Below are 10184 nucleotides of genomic sequence, written 5' to 3' on the forward strand. Positions count from 1 at the left end.
TGGGAAGAGCTATTGTGTAGGGAGAGCTGCAACCTAATCCCGGTGGTGCCTGTGTTTTGTGTGTGTGTTTTTATCCCCGGGCATTCAGGGTCAGACTCAAACAGGGTGGATTTCACCCAGGTCCCCATGCCCCGTGTTTCCTCATGTAGTTCAGCAGAGGCACAGAGCTGACAACGCCCAAATCTTCGGGCGCGTGTGGTTTGTCCGGGCGCGTCTCGTGTGGGGGGAGCCGCGGCGCAGGAAAACCTCAGCACGCTGCGTCCAAGCCGACGCGATTGATTGTGTTTGGCTTTGCCGGGTACACGGTGACGGGTGCGTTACGGTCGCTGCGTCCCCGCAGAGGTCTGATGCGCGTCAGAGCCTGTAACCTCCCTGTGTGCGTAGGGCTAACGCGTGCAGAATCACGGTGTCAGGAGCTGGTGCACCGCTGGTTTACAGTCCCTGTGTTGGAGTTGTGCGTGAAAGCCCCTTCTGCAGACGCTACAGTTGTGCTTCTCCAGTAACCCCTCATGTTACAGCTCGGATAGCCTCTGACACCCTTGATGTGCAGCTATGACCCCAGGTAGGAGACAGAGGAAGGTGAGAAAGCTTTTCGGGCACAGGGGACACGTTGCATTTTAATTGCTTGAAGGTTTGCAAATCTTAGGCCTGCCGTCGGCAGCGCTGTAGGGTGGTGTGAGCCGTGCCCGGGGACCTGGGTTCGGAGCTCTTCAGCACCTGAGGGCTAGGCTCAGTGCAGGATAGAGGCTTGATGAGCAGTGGAAGTTAAACTTGGTCTCAGGGTGACTGAATTTTGGAGACGCTGGCATAGGTCGTTTTGTTGGTTGGATCCAGCTCATAACAAATAGGGAGTGAGTTTGTGTTTCTAACAGCGCAACTTTTCCTACTGTGGGCCCTAGGTGATGTGCTCGATAAGACACCGCAGTTCTTTTCCAAAGGGAGACCTGGCGGGATTTCCATTTCCAGACTACTTCTTACCCCCTAGGAAACTGTTCCAAGTGAATCACAGGCTGTAACTGTCCGAAGACATGTCTCCCATGTTATCCAAGCAATGACTGAGATGTCTAAAGCTTTTAGGCTTGGTGAATAAAATCATAGTCCTCTTAATTGTTAAGCTGTAATTACTGCAATATGAACACAAAAATCTTATATTTCCTGGGGAAAAGACCATTTGCATACCACTGTTGTAATGTCATCCGCTCCTTGCTCCTCTGGGGGTTCTCTCAGAAGCCTTTTGAATGGGTTTTAAAACAAGCAGACTTTGTTTTGTTTTGTTTTCTTAAGAAAATAGCAGAAGGCAAAATAAAGTGTTTCTGAACTTCTGAACCCCGTTCTGTGCTTTTTGTTCATTCCTTTGCCATAAACATGAGTTTCTTCTAACGTTTTTGTCTGCTGACTGCAGGGACTCCGTTGCTGCTTAGAGCACGAGTAACTGGGCAGAGGAGGGATTTATTGCTGACCTGGAGGTGGTATTTAATCACATCTATATTTATACGAAGCATTGCATGTATTTACTGCGGAGCACGGTGTCCCTGTTACCTCGCGTATCGCGGGAAATAATACAGTCTGCCTTGGCGTGCCTTTTCTTCCAGTATCTAACGAGGGCTCAGAGCATCTCTGCTTTCTTAACTGGTGCTGTTCTTAGCAGAGAAACTTTTCAGGATCTGCAGTGTGAATCCTTCAGGGCACGGGCAGTTTTGCACGCAGCCTGAAGAAATCCTCCCCTGCTTTCTACACCTGAACAAGAGAGACGCCTTTAGGCTGTCAGGAAATGTGAGTGCCTGCCAGGGGAGACGCTGCCAGCACGTGCGTGACGCTTGGGCATCTGAAATAGGCTCTGGCTGGGTGTGAAGGTGTGACGGACGATGGAGGGGAAGATGGGATGCTCGATAGGCCTGCTTGCTCTGAAAAGATCCGTGTTAGAACGCTGCAGGATTTAAAGGGTTTAGAAGCCTTACAGTCACATCAGCAGGGCATGGGAGAGGTACAGCTTGTGTACATCAAACAGCGATCTCTGTGGGTAGGTGTCCCTCAGTTCCTCAGAGCCAGTCTTCGTAAGCTCTGGTCTGATCCCAGGGGTGTGTGCCTCTTGCAGAGCATCCCTCCCAAATGGTTTTGAATCCCTTCAGAAGAATGACTTGGTGGTGGCTGTCCGCTGCTCCCCCCCTGCCCTGTGCGCACCCTGGCTGTGCAGTCTTGGGAAGAGCAGGCTGGCCAGTTAAGAGGGCTGGACATCCAGGCTATAAACGACCTGCTGGAGTGATTTAAAACAACCAGCTTCTGAAGAAGGGCATACAGCCCTGTGCTGTGTTGTCCCATTAGCGAGACAAATTTGTTAGGTTTCTTGTGTAACATATTTTTTCTCCACAGCAGCCTGGGAGGTGAAGAAGGTTAAGTGGAGAAAGAAGATATATCTGGTTCCTGTACTGAAACAGCTGGGAAAATCATATCCCTGAGTTCTCTTTCAGTTCAAACCATGAATCTTTTATTTGAATTTCCTGCAGAATTTAAGCCTGGCAACACTTTGTAGTTTTGCTTTCCCAGAGCCAAGGAGAGTATTTAAGTAATTGGATCTTGTCACATTGTAGGAGCTTTTTCCATGCTAAGGTATGGCTCTGTGATTGTATACAAACCTGTCGTGAAAGGTGAAGGTGGATGTGAGGTGCTACTTATCGCACCAGTATTAAGTGCTTTATTACCTTTCTATAACGTTTGCATTTCAGTTTCTCCTGTTTTGCATGCCTGCACATAATGCCTCAGGCTTTGAGGATGACGTATTTCAGCCTTTGTTTTCATATGCGAGAAGAACAGTGATGATGGGGTAAGTCTGGAAAGGGAAGATGCAAGAGCTAGCTGGGAAAAGACAGCAATGGGTCAGACTGCAGTTAGGACTAAGAGGAGGTAAAAGAGGGGTTTTCCGATTGGATCCATGAGCCCTGACCAAGCCAGTGAGCATCCCACACCTGGCTGCCGACTCTGCGGAGAGCCTCGCTCTCCGAATTAGGCACCACAATGAACTGTGTCAACTCGGAGGAATCACTTGGTTAAAGTTTAATAGGAAAATGACATCGTATTTTGTTACAAGGTTATAGAAATCCATGCAATGACAACGTCTTAAGAAACTATTTCTCACTTTTAACTGAGGAGAGATGGTGCTGGTGAAACCGCTGGCATGAAACTCCCAGACTTTGGGAAAATTTCAGGGCAGGCTTTTCAGTCTGGATGTGTTAGTATTTGCTTTTGTCGTAAACAAGCTTTGCTCCACTGTCTTGTCTGCCTTGGGGCTGCTGAGCCGTGGGGCTTCGCTGCCCGTGCAGCTCCAAGGGTCCACCCGAACCGGGCCAGATGTGCCCCAGCCTTTCTGCTCCATCACCTCTTTTCCAGATTTCAGCCTCTTGGTGGAACACAAAGCAGGAGATTTTTCTGAAGAGAACAATTGATATTCTACGGATTGGCACTGCCTCAGGTCTGCTTTGCTGCTTTCTTCACCTCGCGGGCAAAACCTCTGTTCAGTATTGCAGGTGTCGGGGTAAGGGAGGGCTGAACTCGCATCCGTAGCTGGGTGACATTTGGACCTATATTGACATAAGTATTATCAGCAGACTGCTTTCAATGCTGATGGCATCTGAGAAAGCCCCGCAGGAAACAGTTACTCCAGGAAAAAAAAGGTCTGCCTCAGGCTTCCACAGATCTCCTGCCTTGAAATGGTGTGTTCGGATAGAGCCAAAACCAGGAGGAGACAATCAAAGCGTTAGCTCGGTGAGGATAAACGATGTCTTCTCTTTCTCGTTCAAGTGACTTTCGGTGTTGAAACTTGTTCTTGACTTCCTGTGGGTTGTCTGGTAAAGAGATGGGGACATAAGTTTGAGTTTGTCTTTCTCAGTTGCCTTTATGCAGGGACACCACCGGAAGGCTAATTTGAAGCCGGAACGAAACCTGTAAACGTAAGACAAGAAATTAGATGATCTTTTTAATTGCAGGGAGAAAGAATGAATGTGTGACTTGGTTCTACTGCTGAATGACCATGGAAATAAAAAGTTTCTATTGAAACCAAAGCAATGGGATGAAGAGCTAAATGTATAAAACCATGGAGGGAAGCGCAGTGGGAGTTTATGATCAGTTTTTCTTGTATTTTAAGTAAATATGTAAGATCAGTGCAGTGGCAGGATGTTTGATGTGCTGGGTAGATGGTGCTGACCATGCCCGATAACAGCATTTGTGAGAAGCTGAGCGTCTGAGGAAAATATTTCCATCTAACCACTGGGAGCTTTTTAAAAAGCCATGAATAATTAAATGAGGAAGCTCTCTGCTTTCTGAGGGAGGGGGAAGATGTGTTTGGGTGTTTAATGTTAAATGCAGATTGGCTGAAGGGCTGCATAACTGCCTTCTTTTGCGAGCCTAAAGGCAGGATGCTGTTTGAAAGGCTCTGGAGGAGTGAGCATCCTCGTCATTAGGCGTCTTGCTGGTGGAGTCCCAGTGACACAGCACTGAAGGTGCTGGAAGTGGTGTGCTGATAACCATGTGTTACCCTTAGAGCTCGCCGTGCACGCGGCTAGGCTGAAGAGAGGTCTGGCAGTGGGATGTGCAGGCAGGATTTGGCATGGAGATCTGAAGGGCAGCCAGAGCAGCTCCCCACACTCAGCATCCCGCCGCACCAGTGTCCCGAGAGCAGCCTGTTCTCAGCACAGAGCAAGAGAGACATCTCTTGGCATGCTGGGGTTGCGCTCTCCCAGCTGCTCGCTTGTAGCAGCATACCCAGATGGGACTCATGGCAGGTCACCCGTGGGCTGCTCCCACCCCCCAGTGCCTGCGCTGGGGGGCTCAGGGCTTGCGCTAGAGGCGTGGGGACCCGGGAGGAGTGGGTGGCCGAGCCAGCCCAGCATTAGGTCAGCACATGCACTGCAGGGATTACAGATTTCTTCCTTGGAAATAAGGTAGCCTGCATGTGGAAATGGGTGTAAACGTGGCTGCGCTGCTGATCCCAGGCCTGCTGCCTGTGCTTTATTCCGAGGCAGAAAATCTTCAGGGGCGAGTTGAAATCTCACTCGCAGAAATGTGGCTCATCTCGCACGCGTGCGCGCCGCTCACCTTTGGTTGAGACAGCAGTATATGATGGGGTTGTACATGGTTGAGCTCATGGCAAGGAGAAAGATTGCGAGATAAACCTGCTGGATGTAATTCTGCTGGTAGATGTCTTCCTTGAAGCTCCCCAGGATGAAGTAGATGTGATAGGGCAGCCAGCAGACAGCAAAAATGACCACGACTACCACCATGGTCTTCACGAACTAGGAAAACAAAACCAGCGTGTTATTCCCAGGCCTCTGGGTGATCGTCTGAGCTTGCTGCGGGACTGGGAAACGCTGCTTCTGGTTCGGGTCTGGTTTGCCCTCCTGACGCGCCGTGTGCGGTACGTAGAGCTGGGCTGCGATAGCAGAGAAACCAGCCCTGAGGGTGGAAACTGGGAATGGGGAGAGAGTTAGAGCAAACGTTTCCCGGTGTGTCGGGTGGACTTCCTGCAGAGGAACTGCTTGCAGCTCTGTCAGAGAGCTGATAACTGCCATTCCACTGCAACCTCTCCACCCTGTTCAGACCTTTTCCCTGGTTTATCCTGCGACGTGCGGATTCACTGGACGCCAGGCTTTACTCTCCAAGGAACTGGCCCACTGCCCACCGGCGTGAGCCTTTTTTCCTTGAAGGCTGGCTGGTGCATGTAAATCACCATATTTTATACTTGCTGTGTGGTGCCCTTTACCCCCAGCCCAAAATATTTTGTCAACCCTTCATGCCCAATCCCACAAGAATTGGTGTCAAATGCAAGCTCTGTTTTGGAACTGGAGCCAGCAGGGCTGTTGTGCAGAGGGTAATTATTTTTAAGGTTCACTTCTGACCTTTTTTTTGGCATTAACTTGGTGTTCGTAGCGGTCTCTGTTAAGGTGGTTGCCTGGAACCGCGCTGCTCCACAGAGTAATTCCTATAATGCTGTATGCAACAAACATCACCATTAAAGGCAGTAAATAAATCAACACGATCACTGCAATGTGATACCTGAAAGAGAAGAACAAGCACGTTTTCACAGTCAGTGTGTCTCTTGAAGGGCTCTTTCAGAAATTGTCATGTCTGGCTCCCATTAACTTCAACCCCAAAGCATAAAGAACCAGAAATTTTGCCTCTAAACATCGTTACAGGGACTTCTGTAAGCAGCAAAGCTCATCTCTCTCCTGTTGTGACAATCAGTCCTGGGATTGGATTTACTGCTCTTTCGGAACGGAGTAATGCGATTTATCGGGGGGCTGCAGTCCATGGCCACCTGCGCTGAACTCTGCTCTCCCACTGCATCGGGAAAGAGACACGTCTGAGACCTGTGGCTGTAAAAATCTCAGAGACGGAAAAGGAATATCCCCAAAACTGCAGAGTAACTCGACGGATGCAATCGTGCCGACGGCTTAATTCGGCAAGAGTGAAAAAACCTGGATCGGGGACTGCGAGACGTAGCTGGCTGCTGAGAGCACGGAGTGGGCAGGGAAGGCTGGAGACGGCAAGGAAGGAATGTTGCCTGCTCGCAGCACGCAGGAAGTGAGCGGCGCTCTGCTGCGTTTGCCGTGCGGGCTGCTCGTACACGTGTGTGCACACACAGTTGTGTGTCACTGACAGGTTACTGGGATGCTGCTCCAGCTGAAAGCGCTGGCGTCTCCTTTTGGCTGGAGTTTAGCTCGGCCCTTCCTAGCTGGCCGCGTTGCCCCGCAAGCTTCTGCTGGTCCCCTCATGCTGGGGTCCCGTCTTCAAGGCCAGGCTGGATGAGGCTTGGAGCAACCTGGTCTAGTGGAAGGTGTCCCTGCCCATGGCAGGGGGGTTGGAACTGGATGGGCTTTAAGGTCCCTTCCAACCCAAACCAGTCTGTGATTCTATGAGTATATTAAGCAACCATTTATGGGGAGGGAACAGCCTGCTCGCTGGGTTACAGCAGCTGTCAAGTTAACATAAACCGTGTGAAAGCCGGGATGAGGCCGGAGGGCCCTGGCACACACCGCTGGCAATGGCCGCAGAAGGCCGGGCACAAATGGTCTTACTCGGGAGTTACTCGCCCCATCAGGGAGTGGGGTCAGCTGCTTCGCGGGGCGCTCGGCGGCGTGTGCTCCTTGGGGTGGGTGCAGTTGGTGTAGAAAAATAGTCCATTTGTGAAATATGTCAAGTTTGTCCCTGCCTGTTTTCCACCCTTCCCAGCTGTCCTCCAGGCAGTACCTCTTTGGAAGGTCCTCCAGGCAGTACCTCTTTGGAAGGTCTAATACCATGTGTGGAGCACAGCAAAGCGCTTTCAGGATTCCCATCTTGGGAGGAGGAGAGGATGGGAATTTTTTTTTTTGGTTAAAATTCTACAAATTCTGTCCCTTCATATCCAGTATTTCTCAGGCACTGGCAGTCACAGTGGTGCATTGTTTGAGGTATTTTTTTTTAACTTGTTTCTTACATAATTATACACTTTTTTCCCCTGCAGAAAGGATTTTCCTTTGTTCTGAAGTCTAGGAATCTTGAAGACTGGTTTTACTCAGCTACGATGGATTTGGATGACCCACAATCAACAGAGGAACCCAGTTCTCCCTTTCTTTGGTGGTTTGTTTTTGTTTGGGGTTTTTTTTTTTTTTTTCCTTTGGATTTCTTAGTATTTCTTTTTCACGGTATTGGGACTAGCACATGACTGGCTGCACTTCGCTTTTTCTCTGTGGTCTGTTTTCCAGGCATCTGTCCCAACAGATCCATCGCTCAAGATGATTTCTGGGAAGTGCTGCTTCCAACTTCTTTCTAGGAAAGCTGCTAAAGCCAGCAAATCTGAGGCTGGTCAGGGGGAGCGAGCTGGGGAATGACATGGTGGATTGTGTTCGGGAGCTGCTGCTCTTCAGCTGGGGATCCCAGAAAGAACCTGCCCCGTTGTTTGCCGTGTTCAGGACCAGCCTTTCCAGCCCGCAGAGATTCCGTCGGCATGCTGGGAAACTGTTTCAATCCTTCCCAAACAATGGATGTGGGAGAAATAAACCTCACGCTTTTCATCGGAATGAAATAGTTCCCAGTGACTTCTATATAAGTGATTATCTACCATCCCTCCTTCTCAGTCGGCAGGAGCCTGGCACGTTGTGTTCCCCATCCGTGGGGCACCAACCAAGGAGCCCTAGGAGGAACATCACCCATCCTGGTGTGAGTCACTCTTCTGTCACCTTGGAGACGGGACAACTGCCCACTAGTGGCTAAACATGCTGCAGCTCAGCCAAAATTATCACGAAGCTCCTGAAACTTGGCACATATTAGTGAGAAACCCAGTTAGTGTGGAGCTAACTAACCGCGGGAGCCATCCAGCTGTCTGCCAGGGAGGAAGGCCGAGAGGGAAAAAACATCCCTGGTCGCACGTAGCTGGGCAAAAGCAGTGAAGAACGGACACGGGGAGTTTAGCACTCGGTTTTGGTTTGAAAAATGGTTTCCATTTTGTTAATCAATTTGTTCCTTTTCCGCAGCTCTTCCATTATTACTTTGTATAAATACGTCTCGCGTGATGGATTTCTCAAATGGCTCTGTGTATCACGTGCCCTGAATGATGATTAATCACAGCAGATCTCCCAAATGCCGGGTATGGCTCGTTTCACCTGTCTGAACAATCTTACTTTAAAGCAGGAGGAGATTGCTGTGAGGGTTTGGGGAGCGCAGATGTGTGCCCAGATAAGTCAGCCTGTGAAACCTCGGGATGTTTGATATATGCTCCTCTTCCCATCCCCCACCCCCCTAAGAGCAACTCTTAACTAATTATGTGGCTTCTCAGCATTAAAGATACCCAGTTTCCTCCTGCCTGAAGAAGGGAGAAAACCCCAAATCTTTGGAACCAGGATTTATTGCTTGTTTAGAGACCTTGTGCGCTGGTTTCTCTTAACTCCACCGAGCCCTGTATCAAGGGTTTCTAGATCTTATAACCAGTTTTCAAAGCAGGGGAGGATGCTGCATCATGCTGCTTTATCCTGAGCCATGATCACCTGGCACCTTTTCCCACAGCTGGTTTAAACTGAGCTTGGGTGGGCTGCCCCAGCCTCCTGTTCCCCTGCTGTGTGGTTCCCCCAATCCTCCCTCTTCTCCCTCCCCAGTACTGCCTGCAGCCAAAAATTCGGAGGTGAAATTAATGCAATAGTTAACTTTTTCACAAATTGGGAGTTGTTTTTGTTTCTCTTACGTGAGCTGGTGCTTGGATCCGACGTCACCGGGCCAGACGACGATGCATTTCGTCGTTCCGTTGTCCAACTTGATCTCGGCGTAGAAGCACTGCGGGAAGGCGAGCCCGAATGCCACCAGCCAGATTATCCCTATGATGACTCTGGTGCTCCCAGCAGAGAGCCTGGGCTTAAAGGGATGAATTATCGCCATGTACCTGCAAGAAAAGTAGGTAATACTTTTACAGTTGCATCGGTAAGCTATACAACAAACACAGCGAGCATAAAAACTCACCGGACAGTATGGAGGGCTTTATTTATAGAGATATTTTGGCAGGTTCCAGGCTACAAATAATTGGAAGGAGAGAAATCCTTTCTGAAGAGGCTGAACGCGAGGCTTAAGGCAGAATATCTTAAACCCATGTGGATGGATGCTTCTTGTGTGAGGAGGAAGCTATCATCTCTGCCTTCTGCATAGTCTTTGTGAGTATTCCTCTTACTTTGAATGTTTCTTCTTTTTTTTTCCTAATTAATTTTTCAAGCACTTTGTGTTTGGTCTGAAATTTCACGCTGTGAAATGCTGGTGTCAGCTTGGAGTTACGCACTAACTAATACCATGCTCTTCTCTCCTCCCTCTACCAAAAAAAAAAAAAAAATTCACCCTAACCACCCTGTTCTTCCCTAATTATGTCGATCTCCTCTGATGCCCCGTGCTGTCGCAATAGCAGATTGGGCTCTCGAGTATCCTCTACCCTGAATTTTTCCCCACTGACCTGTAGCCTTGTGCCATCCACCTCCGCCTGTAAAGGCTGGAGTGCTTGTGCTGGCGGTGGAAGGGGAAGGCTGACCCTTCCGTCCCACACCTGCTCCGAGCCCTCATGGCACATCTGACTATTAGATTACTTGCAAGCCCGGGGCGCTCCCCGGTTTTAAGTTCCCCGTGTTGAAATGCATGGTGTCGTAAGGAGTACGTAATCAATTATGCATTTCTTGTCACGCTTT

The 10184-nt window shown here is 49.5% G+C and overlaps 1 protein-coding gene across 1 annotated transcript in view; it reads right to left on the reverse strand.

The window, feature by feature from the left end:
- Nucleotides 1–3743: 3743 nt before the first annotated feature.
- Nucleotides 3744–10184, reverse strand: part of TACR2 (tachykinin receptor 2) — a 9483-nt gene continuing 3042 nt past the window's right edge. The window contains exons 2-5 of the mRNA XM_010159837.1: nt 9206–9400; nt 5889–6045; nt 5089–5285; nt 3744–3936 (exon numbers count right to left, since the gene is read on the reverse strand). Coding sequence (XP_010158139.1) covers nt 3744–3936; nt 5089–5285; nt 5889–6045; nt 9206–9400 — 742 coding nt within the window. The remainder of the gene's footprint in view (nt 3937–5088; nt 5286–5888; nt 6046–9205; nt 9401–10184) is intronic.

The sequence above is a fragment of the Eurypyga helias genome, unplaced genomic scaffold, assembly GCF_000690775.1.
Source record: "Eurypyga helias isolate BGI_N326 unplaced genomic scaffold, ASM69077v1 scaffold29829, whole genome shotgun sequence".
In the NCBI taxonomy this organism is placed as follows: Eukaryota; Metazoa; Chordata; class Aves; order Eurypygiformes; family Eurypygidae; genus Eurypyga; species Eurypyga helias.